Below are 22,152 nucleotides of genomic sequence, written 5' to 3'. Positions count from 1 at the left end.
GCTTGGTGGGGCTGCATTTAACTCTTACAGGCCCTGAATATGGATAGCACTGAGAGATATGTTCCCTGACCGCCCAAATGTAGGAGAGTTAATGGCACAGACTATAAAGCCAGGGGAGAGTACAACCGATTTCATGAATAGAATGAGGGCACAATGGGGACAAGTGACAGGACAGCCACGGACGGATATGGGCCCACAAGTCGCATTTAGTTACAATATTCTTAACAAGCATTTACAATGCAATGGTTTCGCCTTTGTTAAAGTTAGAGCTATTGGCATTGCTCTTGACATTATTTTTATTTATGTATTTTTTAACATAAATAAATGGCATTGTCATTTACAATGCCACTAGCTTTATCTCTCGCAAATGACACACACAGAGCCCCCCCCACACACACAGCCACACAAAGCTCCCCACACACACAGCCGCACAAAGCTCCCCACACACACAGCCGCACAAAGCTCCCCACACACACAGCCACACAAAGCTCCCCACACACACAGCCACACAAAGCTCCCCACACACACAGCCACACAAACCTCCCCACACACACAGCCACACAGAGCCCTCCACTATATACATTATGCCGATTCATTTTCAGCTCTACAGGGGGGCTGTGCATGAATTTGGGTTCTACACGACAGCTGGAAGATTACGGCGTCTACTTCACTTACAGATAAGATACTATGTGGCTGTAATGGGCAAAAGCAAATCGGAACAGGAATCGGAAGTACTGAAACAATGAAACGGTATAAAAAGAACTCCTTAACGTGTAAAGTTATTTTTGTAAGATGGACTATGTTTACCTAGGAAAACAGTGGGGGGGGGGGGGGGGGGTGACAGCTTGGTAACTTGAACTTGTCCTTTAAAAAGGAATACTCCACTCCAGCTAGGCACACTGAGCTGCCCCTTTCTTCTTTTAGATCCAGATGTTGCTTTGTGTTCTATTATCAGAGTCTGAACTCGACAGCTATATCATCCTGAACCTTGGGTTGCACAGTTATACTAGGTGCTTGGATAACTAAACGCTATTTTATGGAGCTGTGCTCTGCCCAGGTCGTGAAATGTGCCATCATGGCGTGTTATCAGAAATATATGCCCGAAGCACCCATGAGTCAAGAACATGCCAAGACCTCGCCGGACATTTTGAAACAAAGGCACACTAGTTACAGCTCAGCTTGTGCCTTAACTGCATCACATGTTTAAGAACTACTTAGGAAGGAATGCTTGCTTTGAACTCAAGACTGAATCAACGTGCTCCATAAGCCACTTCCAAAAATACAATCATGGAGACAAATCTGTCGCAAGTGTGCTACTATTCCCAGTAGCAAGAACAACATGTTCCAAGTTTAATGCTGCTGCAGCAGCTTTCGCAGCACAGGGGCCATAAAGCAGCTCACTTTGTGCCAGGAGGGAATGGACAGCTGGTGGTCTGGCTCCTGTTGCCCATGGGTGCGAGCCATGCTTACTAAGCTATCAGCATGAGACATGCCATCCGCGAAGTGACAATTCTCACCGGATAAATGAGGCTTAGAAGCAATGTCTCACTGGCTAGGAAGGATCTATAAAGTGAACGTAAAGAATTCAAATCCCGTAGGGCTTTAACAAACAGGATCATGATAAATGAAGAGTGGACAGGTTATTGTACAAGCGGCTGTGTAAAGGTATGCTCTGTGAAAAAATATTTAAATAAAAAGTAAACTGTTACAAATAGTGCCCCATCACTGAAGTGAAACCAAGGATGGACCAGAAGAGAATTCGGAATCTACAAAGCTTACAATTTGTTTTTAAAAATTATGTGTGGTTTACTGACAGCTGCGTCTTTTCTGCTAGTGTCAAGTAGCAAAAAAAATATATAAGTACAAATATCTCTCTCTCCCTCTCTTCGGTTTAGCTGTCATTAACACTTTGCTTCGACGCTCCCAAGTATACTGCATGAGGAACGGGTCGACCCACTTCCAATTTTAATTTTTTCCCTCTCATAAAAGCCTGATAAAGTAAATTAAAGTCAACGTACTTACAGCAAGCGTTCATGCAGAAGCTGTTTTACATAAAAGAATAAAACATGACAGCTACATAAAAAGGGAAAAGCTGAAGTGGAACAAGTGCTATAAGAATAATAGAATGCAGAGGGCTCCACTGAAGACATGAGTGGCTCAGGGCTAATGATGGCTGGCATGGATAGGGTTTATGTTTCAACATTCAATGCTCGTCTTAGTTTTCCCCCTTTTTAATTTAGAATATTCTACCCTCAGGGTGTGGAATGTTCCAATAGCCTTACAGCACCTCTGTAAAGGCCCTCTCCCTCGTTATGGGCTAGAACTCGGTTTCAGGGCTTTTAAAAACTGGTATAGCCCTCTGCAGCATGCTAGAAGGCTTATTAAAGGAGCTATTAGGAGTGCTAGAAAGCTAGGTAGTGCCCTTGGCCATGGAAGGGTTGGGCAGCAGTTTGCAACTGAAAGTAAGTCTAGTGTAACCCAGCTGGAACAGATAAACCAGACAGCATTAATGGACTGTGCGCGGTGGATGCAGAGAAAGGAGTCATTATTTTCTCTTTCAAACATCAATCCAAATACTATGAGAACTCCAATTTCTCCTTGCCCCCAAGATGAAGTAAGTTTTGAGACATCTGTTGTGTTTAATACATTCAGAGCTTGTTACATTAAAGAAAGCTTTTAGTGTTAATCATCACAGTACAAAGCCGCTCTCATGTTTCTGAAGTCAAAAGCATTCCACCCTTTTCCAAAACCACCTGGGGTTCAATGCATGAGAGAGACCTGGACATAGAAGATCAACAGACGGACCAGACTGCAAGCTACAACACGTTTATTATTTATATAAAGCCGAAACACTAAACAAGGTGAAAGGAACTGCTTTTTTTCAAATGGAGTACCCATTTTACCAGAAGTGGGGTGGTGGATTTTTAGGGAAGACTTTGGTTAACTGCCACCAATTACAGTAGTTTCCAACACTTAAGTGTAAATTAATAAAGTATTTTAGCCCTCGTTTAAGCTTGCAGGCCACTGTTTGCGTTATTCTAGTAAAATAGAGCAGGAAGAGGTAGACGACCGTTCACGCGGCCAAAATATATTGGCTAACTCTTCATAAACACTACCGGTTACATGTTTGTGACCTAAAACTCGCCACCACATCCTGAAACCACAATGCACAGGGACTCGCGGGCTTCTCTGATTTGGATGTGTGTCATTGCAGCGTATCGCCAGACTGTAATCCGCATGAAATAATGGGCCAAGAAGCAGCGAATGATTTACAGCTGTTTTGCCCATAAAAATATTTCCTGAAATGTGCTTTTTTAATTATTTTTTTTAAAGATCTGTTTATTGGGTTTTCGTCAGCATTCCGTGCAATACATCATATAGCATCCACATTATACTTGTGTACAATGTATTCTTTCAGTAGTGAAATTAAGTGATTTTAAACGTTAAGAACAGTAAATAAAGGAAAACAGGAAACGATACTTCAACTGTGTTTATTCTTCAGGAGAGTCTATATTTCTGACAGACATCCATTTACCTGAAACGTTTACTTTTTTTTTTTATGCCGGTATTTGTAATGCTCTATGCCTATGTGTGTATACCCTTCATACTCGATAGGCTTTTGGTAAAGATTAGCAGCACTGTTTGCGTTATTCTAGTAAAATAGAGCAGGAAGAGGTAGACGACCGTTCACGCGGCCAAAATATATTGGCTAACTCTTCATAAACACTACCGACTCTATAAATCACACGCTTTTAGCGTTTCCTCTTATATTGGTCGTATCATGCCTGTGTTTTGGGTAAATTTCAAGCAGAAATCAATACAGAGCTGCAGTGCGATGAACGAGTGGGTGGAGTCATAACCTGCCCTTGCAAGTTGCTTTTTTGGCGGGAACTGTTTTGTTAAAGGAACATTGAGAGGTTTAGTACCGTCCTCCACAGGTGCTTGCTTCCACGGCATATTTACTGAGCTTCTTACCTCTTGCTGGTTGGTGGGCTTTTTTTCTTCGCAGAGGCAGGCCACGGGAGCCCCGCGTGGGCCGCCATACTTGTTGTGGGCCGCCGTCTTCCTTCTTCCCCTGGGCGGCGGGGGGGGGCGGGCACTTCCGGCCGGCCGCGCTAGGATTGGCCGGCCGGCCAGTCACGGGGCGGGAAACGGGAAGAAGAGACGCAGTAGTGCCGGCAATGCCGGACCAGACACGGGGGCGTTCCCGGCGTCCCGTGACGTCGGCAAAAGCCAAAGAATGTCGGGAACGCCCCCGTGTCTGGTCCGGCATTGACGGACAGGCCCCTCGTCCAATGGCAAGGCTCCGTTTACGGAGCCAGCCAATCAAGGACGAGGGCCGAACCAAGCCACACTACAGATCTCAACAGGATTTCGCCTGCGCCGAAAAGATGCGCAGAGCGCATCTCTTCGCAGGCGAAACCTAAAAAGGGGTTATCCACCTAGATACAGAGCGGACTGGACAGCGTGGTTGGGTTGGACACCAAACCCTGGCAGGAGATACAAGCCCATATATTACATTGCAAGACAAAGAAGCCAGAAAATGGCAGAGAAAAACAGGGGCAAGCCCCGAGAGACACTGCTAAATTTGTCCCACGCAAATTGAAAAAGACCGCCCTTGAAAGGTCTGCATTGGCCACCAGCAGCGTGCAAATAGCAGAGGAGAGACTCAAAGGAAACTCTCCACACAGCCATAGCAGTAGAGGCCAGGGGGCCAGGGGGGTTGACAGCACCCAGGCCCTAGAGAGTGAGCCAGGATCTGCCATCTGGTAGACGGATGCCAGTTACAGGCATAACATGAGCAGAGATCTATGGGCCAGTGCCATCCACCAAAAAGCTCCACAAATGTTCATCCAAAAAACCAAGCACAGGTGAGTCAGAGGGCCCCCTACACTCAACCTCAGAGAGATATGCCATCCTCCACATCCCCACAGGAGGCATCAGGTAGTTGAACAAACACGTGGCAGCCGCAACCGCTGACAGGGAACTCAGCCCAACTGGGACCGGGGCCACAACCCTGGCAGGATGGGGTAACTGTCTTGGGAGGTAACCCCTTAACACTATCACAGAACCAAAATATGCAGTAAGATTAACCCTCTGCATAAGTCAGAATAATGAGCACCCACTCACCCTCTTCCCCAAAAACTCTACCAAACCAATAGAAGGACCAAAGAGACAACATTGGGAGTTCAAACGTTCCTTGCCTCCAAGGATTCAGAGAGACTAAGAGATGTGTTGGCTGTCCACACTCCAGGGGGAGGGCGGTTTGATGATGGAGCAGGTGGCACCCAGAGAAATATTTAAAAATCCATCACCCATAAGTACACCACACGAGACATGTTCTTGGAAAGCTAGTGGTGCCCATGGAGCCTTTGCTAAAACATGATGTGATCCATTGCCAATGCTCATGAGACCGCCTCATAAATATTTTGCACTATTCTAAGCATTCAGTTAGGTATAGAGGAGGGGAGTGGGCCTAACAGCTCATTGGATTTACCTGTTTGATAACCAATAACCATCTTTAATTGCCCCAAAACAATACCCCAACAGGGGGCACCTTCCAGTGCCTCACTAAAATCGTGACTAGTGGAGCATGGAGAGTACACCCCTAAGGAAAATAGAGGAACCGCGAAAACCATTGAGTACAGTGCACATGTAAGGTTTCCAAGTTAACACATGATCAAGTTCTTATTCCAAAGAGGTCAACCACAGAGTCTTCAAGTGTACTACTACCCAGCTGTCATATCAAACACCCCAGCACAGACAAGAAGTGTAAAAGTCAAGACTTTGAACTAAAACTGCAAACGTTTTGTTTGAACTGATAAGGGAAACTAACTCAGACACTTCTTTGGGGACCCATGTCAAGATCGGCAATGTCAAATAAGAATTTACGTACAATTGTACTGTTATGTAACCTCTGTCTATGAGTGATACCCCACATATTCTCTGTCATGGAATGCCTAGTGATTTATCCCAAAATTATCACAGAGTTGTGTAGGGATCTGTCCCATGCCACCCATAATTACACTAAATCAAGCACTAGCATTCTTCATGCACTACACTGCACCCTTTTACACAACACATGCTATCAGCACATGACCACAGTAGGCTCCCAAACATCAGCCAGGTCATGTTGCGTTTGTTCATTCATTCTGCCTGCAGTAGGCAAAGTCAGACTTTACTTATCCCAAAAGATAGCCCCCGAAAAGCAAAATGCCTTCTTCACTTATATCTTTGCAGAATTAGGGCCAAGATCCAACCCAACAAGGTAGAACCCTACCGAGTAATAGTGAATTTGACCCAATACAAAATCAACTCAATAGCTTTATACCTCTTCACAGCGCTAATGATATCCAAACTGAGCTGAACAGGATGCTTAGAAAGGGCACCATACGGGAGGACCCTGTTTGGCCCTGAGACTTCCCGGAGAAGAGATTCTTGGAGGTAGCAAAACCCCCAACTCAATGCACAAATGGGGCAGTCTTCTTTAACAACAAGTGGTCTCCTGACATGAAGTTCCTGTGCAGGGCTGTCCAGCTGGAGGATAAAATGGGGAATGAGTTACATGGGGGAGGGTAGAATAGGAGCATGATCACCTCATGTCAGGAATTCTGAGATACCGAGGTGGGTGGATGCACTTGGCTAGAAGGGAGGGGGCAACCCCTAAAAGTATAGAAACTTACACTGTATTCTATATATTTCAGAGGGAAGGTACGAATCCGCTGGGCACGACTGCAGGCACTAAGTTGCCCGATTTACAAAGATCCTCAGCAGTTATGTCGGAGGCTCTGTCCTGGTGGCAGGATGTTCACCCTGCAGTTTCTCATTGTGGAGATTCCACCAGGAGTGCAGCGACTCTGCCATGGCTGCACGTCCCCTGCTATGACTGGAGAGTCTCTTTGTGAATCGGGCCCTAAACAGCTCTCAGAGCACTCTCACCATCAAAACACCAACAGCATCACTCCACAACTTTGTGGCTGATCATTCGAAAAGATGCATTTCCTTACATGTGGACATGCCCAGTGATGGAGAACAACTGGAAACAGGTGACAACTGTCCTGAGAACAGCTGCGGCTCACACAGGTAAATGCTGTGGGGCAGTGAGGCGGGACGGGATGGGGTGGGGTTGGGTGTAGTGGAGTCTGACATATGAGAACACTTTGAAAACTAACTAAAGAATTAAATAAAAGCACTTTTCTTGCACTCGTTGCATCGCTGAAGTCTGCAATGGAGCGAGCGCAAGGAAAGTGCTTTTATGTATTTCTTTAGTTAGTTTTCAAAGTGCCGTTGAATGTCAGACTCCACTACCCCCAATCCGCCCCAACCCGTCTCACCGCCTCATAGCATTTACCTGTGCGAGCCGCAGCTGCTTGAGAACATATGTATTCCTAAAAGTGAAGCTTCAAAAGGGAAGCCTCTTTCGAAATTTAAATGGTGGAAACACATGCGAGGGCCTGCTCTTTCGTTCTGGTATACAGGTTTGAATCAGGAACAGAGAGAAGCAGTTTCCAAACGAGTTTTCACTTGGGGATGTAGCTCTCAGGAGCCACAAATCTAGGGTCTGCCATCTTAGGAGTGGCCAGAATAAAGTTGGATGCCATGCATTGCAGAAAGTGGTCATCAGGGCAGACAGGACCTGGCAGCCCTTTGGGAAGTAGTCCCTACATCCCCTAAGGGCAAGTTCTGGGTATACATTGGCACCCCTGGCACACAAAGCTCAGGTCACATCTGCACTGGGAATAGGACCAAAGAAGGACTGTTCTGCTGTTCCTTGAACCCAGCAAAGAGATGCTACACCAAAGACTGTTCTACAACTGCTGATCCTTGGGCTAGCAAAGAAAGGACTGTGCCTGTAGTGACCTGCTCAAGGAAAGTCATCCACAAGTCCCAGACATCTCCACGAGTCAGTTGGCTCACTTCCTGGGTCTCAACATCTGCCTTGGTGAGATGGTAGCCTCAATTGTTTGATCATCACTGACTGCTGAAAACAGCCGGAGAGACCAAGACCTGAAGCTCAAATGTTGTACCTGATTTTGCTGGACCTGAGAGAGTCAATTGAGTGCAGTTTGGTCACCTGAGCTGGCCACTAGCCTCTGTTAAAGGAACTCAGAGTTTCGCTGTGATGGCAGACCAGTAGACCAGCAGCAATTGGTTTTTGGCTGGATTTCACCTGGACTTCTAAGGACATTGACATTGGGCAAATCACCCCATCATGTTCTTGATTCAAGGAGTGGTCCCCATTGACCAAATCAGCATCCACAGCATCCTCAGCATCTATACCCTCCTGTATGCCTTGCCTCAGGACCACTCCATTGATGGCTGCTAAACCTTATTGGCCCCTGCGACTTGCTCCCTGGCAGGATGGCTGTCAAAAGTGGGCCAGAGTAACCCAACACTTTACACATGTTTTAAAGTAACAGCTCCCTGCAGTAGTTGCTATTTCTTGTTTGCGATTGCAGTTACGATTTGCTTAATAATTTATATCTCCAGAAGCCTCAAGTGGATTTTGATCATTTTGGTGTCTAACAATCTTCAAAAATAAGATCTATATTTCTAAATAGTTGTTGGATTTCCTTTGTGCTTCAGTTCTTAATATTTGATCCCTTTGGTACTTCTACATTCTTTGCTCTTGTTCCTTTGATAGAGCCAGACTGTTGGAAGCCACAGCTACCCAAGGGTAAGCTAAGGTTTTATAAACTAGCCTGAATGGACCCATGACATGTTTGTGAGTTTATTACATTGGGAGGTTACACAACCACACTATGAAGTAAACAGCTTAGTCTCACAGCACAGTATCCGACAGGGTTCAGCCTCCATCTGGGGTCATCAAAAGTGGTATTTTAAACTGACATGTATATTTTACCCCGCAATTATGGATAAGGTAATTGCGCATAATCTTAAACTGGGTGAAATATAATCTTGCATTACTTGCCACAGTTTTATGGTGAACTAGTTTTTCACCCCCATTCATTATAATTTGAAAAACTAGGTAATTTCCCACTTTTCGAATATCTTTAGGGGCAGGATCTAGGGGGCTTATTTACAAGCACCTGGCGCCACTTTTGCGTCATTTTTAACATGGGAAAAGTGGCGTACGGGTGGCGCAAGCGGCTTGTAAATATGCCCCTAGGTGTTTTGCATACATCAGAAATCAGTTCACTACCTTTTGTGATTTCAAAAATGACTGCCAGTGCAGCCGATTTGGGCGGTCTTCTCACCCATGTGCAGGGTGCAGCCTGTGTCACGCTAGTCTAGAACAGGATTCGATCCAACCCAATTGCACAATTAGTTCTAGTTTCTTCAAACGTCTGAAATCTGCCCCAATTGTACAGGTCACACATTTCAGAACACCCACCCTGACACCATCCTGCCATTCCAGCCCCACCCCACGGTCTGTGGAAGACCCAAAGTTTGGATGTCGCAAGAGATAAAACACTTTTCAATTTGATGAAAGGATAGTGACAAAACAGAAAATGATCCACCATTGGAGGTGATAAACCGGTGTTTCATATACAAAACTAACTGTAGAATATTCAGATTAAATTATTAACATGACTGTGGTCATCTTTTCCTAAAATACCCACAGTAATTATTCTTTGTTTGTATCTGAGGGGTCATTTTAAATGTAAATGACTCTTAATATAAATGAGTCATCAGGTGCTGTGGCATGGATTCCAAGCACTGGACAAAGAGCACAGGATTAGAGCTGAGTTTATTGGCAGTATATTTGTTTGTACTTAAAAGAGGTCAAACAAGGTCAGTCACAAGCAGTGATGAAAGAGCAAAGGTTCCAACTTACAGGTGATTAGCAAGTGCGTTACTTAGACAAACAAAAAACTCTCAGATGGCACACATCGAGGATATACGCCTCCCCTGGGGTCCTTAGACAAAGTATAAAAGGGACAGAGAACATGAGAAAGAATGAGATAGGCAAGGTGGCCTTTGCTAATATAGAAAGGGACAGAGGTGCACAGGCTAAGCTTATGTACAAGAAGATAGACATTCAGGCTGGACATAAAGGAGGAAAGGAAGAAAAGAGACGAGGAACTGAAAGCAAGCAAAGGAAGAGAAAGAAGGTGAAATTAGGTAAAATAAAAGGTCAGTAGAAAAGGTAAGGAAGGAGAACAGCCATTTGCAGCAGAGAAAGACATGCAATAGAATCAGAAAAGAGAGAGATAGGAAGAAATAAAGAGTGAAAGTGATAAAGAGAGAGAAAGGGGGACAGGAAACAGATACAGGATTCACAAATAACAAGGAATAAATTAGACTAAGACAATAGGGAAGAATAGCAAGTAAAATAATTTAACAGTAAAAGTCCATTGTTTAGGAGAACAGATCGAAGCCGAGACAGGCGTCCACCATGCCGCTAATCACTGAGCTGTTAATAGCTCTGTTTGTTACTCTCTTCATTGCAAATTACTTCAAGCTTCAGTGGTTGAGAAGAAGATACCCTCCTGGACCAGCTCCCCTCCCCATCTTTGGCAACCTGTGGACCCTGAACTTTATGCTTCATCATGATACCCTCATGCAGGTACTGTAGACCTGGTTAGAAGGTTGTTGCTACTTCTGTTGAGTGTGAGAATGTTTCCCTGCTGTGTGTGTAGTTTATAGTCCTTTTTACACATTGATACTTGAACCTAAGAAAAAAGTTGAAGGTGGGTCACTGATCATAGATTCTTTGTTGCTCTATCACAATGGCTCTTGTCAGGCTTCAATTTGTCTTTGACCACACACACATACACAAAGACACACATACATATATATATATATATACAAACACACACAAGCACACATACCTACCTGTTCATTGGAATGTTTCTTCTACTGCTCCTCCATGCACCATGATTATGTTGCTCAATTACAATGACACTTGTAATGCTGCATGTTTTCCTATGGGTGCATTTTTAGGTCTTTTCCTAAACTAGTCTATGTCTAGTTTTACTACAAAGTCACCTCAACCAAACTCCTAAAGGTGTTTCCAAGATGGCCAGGGACTCTGATGGCTTGTCAATGCTCTGTGTTGCTTTATTTTGCTTCCTTCTGCACTTTAAAAATTAACCAACTTATTACAAGCACCAGAGGAGTTCCCCATTCGATGGTTCCACCGGGCTTCTCTGCGCCCACGGAGAGTAGTAAGTGAACACTCAAACTAGTTAGTAAGTTGATGGTTCTTTTCGGATATGTGCGCAGGTGCGAAGGTTCAGAAGCGGTTTCTGCTGTGCACTTTTTAGTGCACCAAGTATAAACTTTCCTAAACTGAACTCACTTTTACTTCAAAATTATCTCAGTCAAACTCTCGAGGATGGCTTCTGACAGGCTCTGTTCAAGAAAACGGAGGGTCTTGGTTGTTAGCTAGTGTTTTCTGACACTGAGTATTGCCCCCTTGTACATCAAAAGTGAGTGAGTTCATTAGCAGAGTAAGAGGACACCTCATTCAACCTTCTACTGAGGTGCGAAGGGTCAGCCATGGGATTTCCTCAGAGGTTCATTAGTCTATGGATTCCTATTGATGTTGGTTCAGGACAAGCAGCCTCTATTCCAGAAACTCTATGTAACCACTTTATATGTTCCTGCTCGCTTGTCCCTGTTACTTGGGCTCTTTTAAAATCAAGACTGTTGGTGCCAGAGTTGGGGGCACTGATTAAAGGGTTTGAATGCTCAGGAAGGAGATTTCCCCTCAAGCTACAGAAAGTGCAATAAGCTAGTTTACAAACACAGCCCAGAGAGCATGCATTATCAAACCAGCTTCCACATTGCCACAGTTCAGCACACCTTGCTATGCCTGTTTCTATGTTGACTATTAAATGACCATGGTGGGGTCCACATTGGTCCAATAAAGCACAGCACGTATTGCCACGCCACACAAACAAACACAATAACAAAGATATGCAAAAAAGAGAAGTGCAGTGCAAGCCTCCCTCACACTTAGGACAGGTAAAGCACAGGTTGGAGAGATGCAAGATTCCCTCACACACAAAGAAAGAGCATCACAGACATCAGCATGGAAACCTTTCTTCATACACAGGTGCTGCACAGGGATCCGCAGTGTGTTATAAAAAAAGGTGCAGCTAATGAAGCAGCAATACAACTGTACAGCAAACACTCAGAATAACCACAGCATAGAAGACAGCAATGCAAGATTCACTTGCACATGACAGGAGAGGCATAGGCAAGAGCTGTGCAGGCACAGGCAGTTCAACCCTCAAATGCAAACACACACACACACACACTGACTGGCATTCAGTCACAGAGACCCACTACATACAGACAGACAAAGTCACTCACACCATGTAAAGCATGCCAGCAACAGTGCACACTTTTCTACTCGCACCAGTACATGTATAATATGAGCATCACCCAGGTACTCTGCCTATACTGTACAGTATTAGTAAGGAAAACAGACAAGCACACTAGCATTATGTGGGCATTAAGTCAAGGGTGGCCACCTGATTAATGAAGATTATGTATAAGTAAATAGGCAAACTGGTAGTCTCCCCGCACCGCAGCAGTAATCACATCGAAGTTGGAGGCTCACGGGTTTCACTGATCTACAGCCAAGAACACAATTCTTGCTAGATGGTCACAAGCGAATGGAACTAGTGCACCCTCAACACTTATTCACCACCTGCACTGATGAAACCTGCTAAACGTTATCCCATAAACAGTAAATTAACTCTCCTGCATGTGGAGATTTCACAGTCCACTATAGTAGCTTTGAAAACCTTAATAAAGGCTAGGCTGCCCCTTCTACCTTGGGCAATCTTTCCTGGTTCATTCTTTACCTCGGGCTAGATGTAGGTAATCACAAATTACCCATTCTTAAATACCGAATTTCACCGATTTGAAATTGGTAATTGTGATGTAGGAAATAATTTGGTAAATTTTACACATTCAGTAAGATTCCTTATCACCGAATCGGTAATACTGATTTGGTAATAAGGAATCACCTTCCCATTCATTGCTACGGGCCTGGAGGCCCATAGGAATGAATGGGAAGCCATTCACTATTACCGATTCGGTAAATATCGAATTGGTAAAAGGGGGTGCATATTCAAGGGTGGCAGGGTGTCACATTAACACCATGTTGCACCCCTGAATGGTGCATGTGTGCACATATGATGCACATACATGCCCTAAGGGCATGAATGTCTGCCACATGGCACATTTAAAAAAGCACAAAATTGCTTTTTAAAAGGTATTCGGTGTTTACCAACAACTTGTAGTTGGTGTTAATTTACGAACCCTTAAACCAAAAATGCACTCACTTGAGTGCTCCCTACATAGGATTTAAGGATTCTGTAAATTACCGATTCCTTAAATTAAGGAATGAGTATTTTACCGATTCCCTAATTTAAGGAATCAGTAAATTACAGAATCCTTAAATCCAGCCTTCTACATCGCAAACGGCAAAATACCAGTCGGTAACGTCAAATTTACCGATTTTCGGCTGTTACCGACCGGTTTTAGCCCACCTACATCTAGCCCAAAGTGAGGTGAACTTCTCCCAGAGGAACCACAAGACCTCAACATTCTATACTAACGTTGCCCATCACAGCTCCACCTTCTCCCACACCCCAACTCAGAGAGGGACTGTAAATAGGATTCCTAGATATAAGCTTCTCTAAATACCAAGCCAACCCATTCGGAGAGTACCCAGAAGAGCCCTGAAGAAAGAGGGCAAGGTAATGGAATATTTTGATAGTCCCAGGAGTAATAAAGCTTACCGTAATATATGAGTCCATTTTCTTTCTGGGACTATTTCTACACCATTGAACATTTATGTAGCAAAGTGAGGATCAGAAAGGTATTGGGGAATGGTACAGATAATCGTAAAGCCAACCAATAGGAATGGGGAATGCATATGTCAGAGTCCAAACTGAGATGGCATGGTGAGTAAAAGAACGATGGGTTGGTATGCTGCCCTGTGCAACTGCCAGTGCTTAGACAAATTGCAAGAATTCCCCCTACCTTTTGTGTGTTTTATTGTCAGATTAAGTCATGTGATCTTTGACGACTTTAGTGGCATTTTTTGTGTTGGTGGTGGTATGATCTCTGGGCCATGTCTGAAACTCCAAAGTACTTTATAGACTCCTGACAACTATTTCTAGTGAGAGAGTTTTAGCTTCTCTTGTGCCACATGGATGCCCGGGACTTTAAGATATTGCCATATGTTAACCCATTGTTCATTGCTTGTCTCAATTGACATTATCAACAGCGCCTAGGGAGGGAAGTGGACCACCCCTGGAAAGGGTGTCTGAAGTTGGCCAACATTCAAGTTCCCTCATGATCTTGCAAAGCATTGGAATTTAGCTTTGGCATGACCAAAAAAAGGTATATGGCTGATGGGAAGCTGTGGGTAATTGTACAACATGCCATTAAGAAAATACCTTCCATTAAGGTGGGTCTCCTAGGTGAAAAGGCCATATAAATAACTCATTTTAAGTGATATAATGTGTCTGCTGTGGTGGGCAAAATAGTGTTCTTTTTTCTGCAGGAAATATCTATAATTTAGTGTATTACTCAGGAGTGGGCATCTCCACAAACATCATACATGATTTGTGCTCTCATATCAAAAGAAAGGGTTCCCCCAGGACATTAAATTACAGTGCATGGATGTGGCATTTTCATTATTTGAGACAGTCTAGTGAGCTTGATGTGAGAGGAACACCACTTCAACATACTACTGTCTGCTATTTCTAGAGCAAAGTCCTTAAACATGTGTCTGAGAACATTCATGTAAGAGTCTGGACCAAGTGAGTGAAATTCAGGTGTGTGTCTAGCTGCCATTAAGACCTAATGTTAATGTAGACTAGAGAATGTTTGATTTACATAGCTTCTGGAATTTGGATCCTATCATGCCCTCTTGTATACATGAACTGTAATCTGTGCACCTTTTAAATTGGTCGTTTTACACTCAATCGTTTATACTACTCAGTTAAGACCATTTCAAATATGATGATTGGCTAAGAGTACCATACATTCTCAGTAGGTAAATATTGCCTAGAAAGGGGCAAAGTTTGTGTGAGTCACTTTTTTCCTGGATGGTACGCCAGCGTTACTACCTTACATTAAGGGCCAGATGTACAACTCTTTTTTGTGGCCGCAAACAGGAGATCCTCCTGTTTGCAACCACAAAAAAAGGAAATGGCATGTACAAATGCTATTTTGCGATTCACTAACTCGCAAAATAGCATTTGGGACTCCCGCTTTTAGGAAGGGGCGTCCCTTCCTAATACTGAGTCCCCATGCCATGCACAATTGTTTTGCTACTGCATTTGCAGCCGCAAAACACTCGCAGTTTACCACCTACTTCAAGTAGGTGGTAAACCACTCGCAAACGGGAAGGGGTCCCCAGGGGACCCCTTTCCCCTTTGTGAGTATGTAAGAAAATATTTTTAAAAGCAGGCAGCCCTTTAAAAAATGAAACTGAAACTTGAATTTTTCTTTTTTAAATGCATCCTGTTTTCCTTTAATGAAAATGAGCTGCATTACATAAAAAAGACTGCTTTATTTAAAAGCAATCCCAAACATGGTGGTTTGCTGGCCGCAGCAGGCCACCATCCCTGGGAGAGCTAGCCAATCCTGATGGGGTCGCAAATTGCAACAGCCTCATTAATATTCATGAGGCATACAATTTGCGACCCCATTAGGAATTGATAACAGTGTCTGAGACACTGTTATACATCCAAATTTATGAGTCGCAAATGCGACGCAATATGCGAGTCGCAAATTGGTGGGTCGTACATCTGGCCCAAAGTAACATAAGTGGTACATGGGTAACATGCTTTGTCTAGGTTGTCCAGACTCTGAAATGGATAAAAGTTACCTTCCCCCAAAATATCATATATTTAATTGGTAGGGTTAGTACTTGCTTTCCTCTGTTTGCTATTCTATTACCTTCCCCCAAAATATCATATATTTAATTGGTAGGGTTAGTACTTGCTTTCCTCTGTTTGCTATTCTATTAAATCTCTGCATGATTACTTTCCACCCCCAGCTTGCCAAGACCTATGGGAATGTTTTCACTGTGTGGCTGGGGCAGAAGCCAGTGATTGTGCTCAATGGATGCCAGGCTTTAAGAGATGGTCTAATCTCCCACTCCGAAGAGCTTGTTGGACGCCCTGAAATCCCAACTTACCACGAACTTACAAGGGGCAAGGGTAGGTAATTCTTGCTTCACAACTGCACAGTTATGCAGCAAATAACTTGTTAAATAGTGTTTCTAAGTTCTGAGAATTATTGTGATTGAATTATATGGCACTCAATTTACCAACCTTGAAGAACAAGAGGTTGCTAGAACAAGAAGATGCAAGTAATTGAATGCGTGATCTGCACAGCCTTTTCCGGTATCATAGGTGTAACTCCATGAGCCTTTTATTCAGATGTTGAGAGAATTAAAAAACAGGGGCCAGAAAGCTGGAGGTGCTATTCATTGGTTTAAGAATGGATGGAATACAGGCTGTGTGTAGAAATGTATGACTGCTGTAAAGATTCACTGAGAGGATATAAACAGATCTCTTTGTGGGATTGTGCGACTTAATCTCGACCTATTCCAACTCATGTGGTAAAGCTTTGTGAATTGGGTATACATTGGGTAAGTGGATTGATGGATGGAGTGTGGAGCAATATTAGCACATTGTAATGGCTGGATTTTCTGAGTAGGTGGGATCAGCCCCTAGGGGCCCCTCCAACCCAGCCAGAACGTAATCACATCCCTCCTCAGGACCAACTATCCAGGCACCTGAGTACCTACCTGAGGATGGGGAACTCGCAATATACAAGCTCATATTATTAAAAACACCACTAAATCTATAGGGATACTAAGAATACTCACTGATTACTAGGGATATCCATACCCTACACCACACTTATATTCACATCAGTTGGTCTCGCGGCCACTCAGACCCAGACCGGTCTACCCTAGGGCAGATATTGCGCACAATCCGGTGCGACTACACATGGGCCTGCAGAACCCAATGCTCCCTTTTCCAAACGATCAACAATCCTGTCGATCTCCACGCCAGTGTCCCCCCTGGCGCTCTCACTTATTCAAGCCACAATCCTGTGGGTATCAGCGCTGGTAATCCTCCCCAGCGTTCTCACTAACGCCGCATATCAACGACGACCACATTCCTATGAACACCTATATATATATATATATATTGGGAAGTCTCTTCACTAAGGGTCTGCTACTACAATATTAGGAGTTAGCCAATAATATCATATGTCTCCTATTCTTGGCATCATAGGTCCACTCACTCCCTATTTATGTGATCACCACTTACCTGATTGGGATTACTCATCCATTCATGTAAACACTAAACACCTAGGAGCTTTGTTTACCTGGATTGAACAAGAATACAAGGCAAAGGCCAGTTTTCTACAAACTGGGGGTTGTTTTATTAGTACAATATAAACCTTTACACAGAACTGACAAAGACTATAGGTAGAACACACCGCTGAAAGAGAAAAGATTAGCAATGCAAAAGCCTAGGGAATAAAGATAAGATTAAGATGCAAGTGTAAAGTAAATTAATATAACAGGAACGCCTTCACCTTATTAGTGTGTAGTCTTGTTCTAGCTGTCATCTGGGTTCCTCTCTCATCTGTGCCTTGGCTCATCTCAGACTCCCTCTCTCTCCTGCACTCTTGGGTACACCTCTGCACTGATCACTTTGCACTGGACTCCTCTCCCCCACGAACTGTCTCCACCTTCCAGCTTCAATCTTAATGGTTCCTGCCGCTCTGTTCACCGTTCATTCCACTAGCTTATTCACTCTGTCTCTGCGCCAATGTCCAATTAACTCCATCTGCTCCCATAGGTTAGTCCACGATCTCTCCTCCGTCTCTTCTAAAAGGCATTACTTCAGACTCCAGCTATTCACACCTCCTCCTGATAAGCAACTGCTTCTGACTGCTTCCTTCAGTTCCAGCTCACTATTCAACTCAGCTCTTCTCCAGCTTGAACCCTCTCTCTCTGCCAACTCCACTCCACTGCTTTCCACTCCTCCCCCTTAACACGACTCTCTGGCTTCGCCACCTTCACTCGACTGCAACTCTACTCGACTCCCTGACTCCGCCTCTGCACTTCACTGATATAGAATGCTGTTTCCTCATGGAAAGTTCCAGCCATCAGCCTGCCGCCAACCAGGTCTCTGCATCACCTCGCATCAAGGACACACACCCAGCCGGCCGGCCTTTTGTTGTGTCTTCTACACAGAGAATAATACAGCCTACCAATAAGGGCTGGCCCAGACCGGTTCTCTCCAAGTGAAAAACAGCCTTAACTATAAACTTTGCCTTTGCCCTGAAAAGCCTCTCAGCTTCCTCAAGATGGAGTCGCTCTAGTTCTAGGCCTGTAGGCCTGAAAGGGGTGAAATGCTCCTTAGCTCTGTCAGAATACCTACATAAACCATACCAATGTGTCTAATATGTCAAAGCCAATAGGCAATAGACAGGTTAAAGTCAAGAATAAAGGCATATTAAGCAGCTATCCTCTTCTAGGTCTGGAAAAAGGGCTTAAAAGGGCCAACACAGGCTAAGAATACCTATACTAGATGTGAGCAAGATTAATGATCTATATCACTGCTAAATAAAGCCAAAAACTCTGCCATAACACACATACGATGAAAAGGGTGGGCAGCTGATGAACGCTGTGCATTATTTACACAATACTGTATTGCTGCCACAGGGACACAATGTATATAGTGACCCGGCTGTCAGGAAGCCTGCTCAGCAGCCTTACCCCTCCAGTGGGATACAGATCTGTGCTCTCTCTGTCAAAGCTCTGAAGTGTGTTCTACTGACAGTGGCTGCAGTGGTGTTACCCTGCAAATCTACCAATCTACGGTGTTATGTTATGCACTTTTGTAGAGCGCACTATCACCCGATAGGGTATCCTGGACCTGAGCTAGCTCTCAAAAGAGAGTGGGCCCGCCCACTGGTACAACAATCAGAATCTAATGGGCACATGAATCAATATTGCATTTTGCGATTCCTTAATTGCGAAAAATAAGGAATCGCAATTAACGAATTGCAAACTGCAATGTATCAAGAAATCGCTATAAAAATAGCGATTTCTTAAAGTTCCTTAATTGCAATTCTCAATTAGAGAATTGCAATTAAGGAATACCTCCCAATCCATTCCTATGGGCCTAGAGGCCCATAGGAATGAATGGAAAGACATTCTTAATTTGCAATTCACCATTAGAAATTCGCAAATTAAGAATGCAATTTCAAGGGTGCAGGGGTGTCCAAAGGACACCCTGTTGCACCCCTGAAATCTGCTTAGAAGTACATTTTGCACACTCACATGCCCCAAGGGCATGTGTGTGTGTAAAATGGAACTGAAAAATGCACTTTAGTGCATTTTTCAAAGTTTTCGCAATCTACGATGAAGGTCAACTTCATGGTATTTGCTCCCCTTATTTGCGAATTCACAAATTTTTAGAGTTTGATGCATTGCATTTAAGGAATCTCAATTTGAGATTCCTTAAATGCAATCGCAATTTAAGAAATGGCATTTTGCGATTCCTTAATTGCGAAAAATAAGGAATCGCAATTAAGGAATTGCAAACTGCAATGCATCAAGAAATCGCTATAAAAATAGCGATTTCTTAAAATTCCTTAATTGCGATTCTCAATTAGAGAATTGCAATTAAGGAATACCTCCCCATACATTCCTATGGGCCTAGAGGCCCATAGGAATGAATGGAAAGACATTCTTAATTTGCAATTCAGCATTAGAAATTCGCAAATCAAGAATGCAATTTCAAGGATGCAGGGGTGTCCAAAGGACAGCCTGTTGCACCCCTGAAATCTGCTTAGAAGTAAATTTTGCACACTCACATGCCCCAAGGGCATGTGTGTGTGTAAAATGGAACTGAAAAATGCACTTTAGTGCATTTTTCAAAGTTTTCACAATCTACGATGAAGGTCAAATTCATGGTAATTTGCTCCCCTTATTTGCGAATTCGCAAATTTTTAGAGTTTAATGCATTGCATTTAAGGAATCTCAATTTGAGATTCCTTAAATGCAATCGCAATTTAAGAAATGGCAATTTGCGATTTCTTAAATTGCGAAAATTACAAAAATATTAATGTATCCCAAAAATGGGATTGCATTCGCAAACGGCCGAATTTTGCGATTCGCACCATTTGCGAATGCAATTTCCTATGATGCATGTGCCCGTAAGAGCTAGCATTCTATGCACCAAACAAAATCCACTGTGTGTCCTGTGCTGCAGATATGGGGCTCCTGGGTGTTCAAGGGAGGAAGACATCTGTAGATCCCACAGTGTTTCACTATCTTCATTTTTCTACTTTTTTTTTAAATATATTTTTTTAATATATTATTTTATTTTTCTTTCATTACACATTATGTCACATACATAATACTAATACATATATTATACATTTGTCAAGTAGTTTTAAATTTATACTTAAACACATCTGATTTGATGAAATTCCTCCTATTATACAAAACAAAAGGAAAATAATACAATGCATTCACACAATATCCACCTGAGCTTGTGGATTACCAATGTCTTTGATTCCAAAACCATTACAAAAACAAATAAATTACTACGTTACCATGGTCTCCTTCCATTTCATAATTGGCTCCCAGATTTTTAATCCCAACTTTCTTCCCCTTTTTCCCTTACGTGAATATACTGCCTTTTCCAAATTATACATTCCTAATAAATTTGAAAGCCAGGTTTGCATTACTGGGTGGCGTTTCTCCAGCCATGCTCTGGTCAGCCTTAATACTGCGGTAGCAACAAACATAAATTCTTTATAAATATAATCTTCCCCCATATCCCTCCCCAGCAGTATTAACAGTGGCGTTAATTGCACTCGAGTTCTTAAAGTATTACCCATAAATTCTTCTATATTCTTAATCAAAGAGTATATTTGGGGACAGGTAGCAAACATGTGGACAATATCTGCATCTACAGCATTACATCGAGGGCAGGTGGTACCGGACAAGCCTCCCCATTTAGCTATTCTAGCCGGTGTATGGTACGGTGAAAACAGGGTCTTGTAATGTTGAGATTGGAGGGGACCCGAACATAAGATGGTACGACCCAGGTCGAGTGATTCCGCAAAGTTTTCAGTCTCCCCCCCAATTTATCAGCCCATTTGTTACTAAATGTATCCATATCATACACCTTCCCATTTGCAAGGCTTGCATAAAAAGATCTAATCGTGCAATCCCCACCTCGTCCTATTTTCTCCAGAATTTCATTGCGACTGAAGCCTGCTGCCCCACCCCGCTTATTGCTGAGAAAGCTCCTAATCTGTAGAAATTAAAAAAAATCCCTCCTTGCAACACCGTATTTGCGAAATAAATCTTCAAATTGAACAATCCCCTCTTCATCCATTAAGTCCCCAATCTGTATTATCCTTTTTGCGCCCATCCAGCCATTATTACATCAGCAAAGATTGCAGTCGGGAAAGATTTATTCTTATATAGCCTGGTATACCTATTGTATCTTCCTAGGTTCGCCTTTTTTAAAAAAGAACTCCATATCTTAACTGCTGCTTCTACGGTCTTAAATCTGGTCCTTTTGTAATACCCGAACTCCACACAGTTTGTTAAACAATTTTCTGTCTCGACCCCCAACACTGCAGAGTACACTTCCGTGGACATAATCGTAACTCTTTCCTCGAGTCCACCACCCCCTATTAGTTCCTGCATGTACTGTAATGCTGCTGCCATTTGGTACATTCTAAAATCAGGGGCCCCCCACCCCCCCTCTCTCTCTGGGCAGAGTCATATATTGATATGCACGCCGGGTCTTCCCATGTGCCCAAATAAATCTATTCAATACATTCTCTAACAAATTAAACCATTTAACTTCGAAAACCAAAGGAATAGTTCGAAAAAAATAAAGAAATTTGGGCAATATCAACATTTTTATTACATTGGTGCATCCCATCAGGGAGAGATGCAAATTGCTCATTCTCTCTAAGTCACTCTTACCCTTCAGCATTAAAGGAGCCATATTACTCTCAACTACTATACTCAAGTCCACCGAAAGTGAAACCCCCAAGTATACTGCGGAGCTAACCACTCTGTTATCCTTACACCTAGTATATGTATTTTTTATAATCTGCGTTTTGGCTCTGTTCAAGCTATAGCCAGATATC

The 22,152-nt window shown here is 43.3% G+C and overlaps 1 protein-coding gene across 1 annotated transcript in view; it reads left to right on the top strand.

Moving 5' to 3' along the window:
• The first annotated feature begins 9,915 nt into the window (after window positions 1–9,915).
• LOC147684134 (cytochrome P450 2J4-like) overlaps window positions 9,916–22,152 on the top strand; it is a 72,394-nt gene continuing 60,157 nt past the window's right edge. The window contains exons 1-2 of the mRNA XM_086944521.1: window positions 9,916–10,531; window positions 15,998–16,160. Of these exons, the coding sequence (XP_086800647.1) occupies window positions 10,361–10,531; window positions 15,998–16,160 (334 nt within the window). The 5' untranslated portion in view covers window positions 9,916–10,360. The remainder of the gene's footprint in view (window positions 10,532–15,997; window positions 16,161–22,152) is intronic.

The sequence above is a fragment of the Lissotriton vulgaris genome, chromosome 11, assembly GCF_964263255.1.
Source record: "Lissotriton vulgaris chromosome 11, aLisVul1.2, whole genome shotgun sequence".
NCBI lineage: Eukaryota > Metazoa > Chordata > Amphibia > Caudata > Salamandridae > Lissotriton > Lissotriton vulgaris.
The sequence above is the reverse complement of the archived record's forward strand: the minus strand, read 5'-3'. Positions and strand labels throughout refer to the sequence as shown.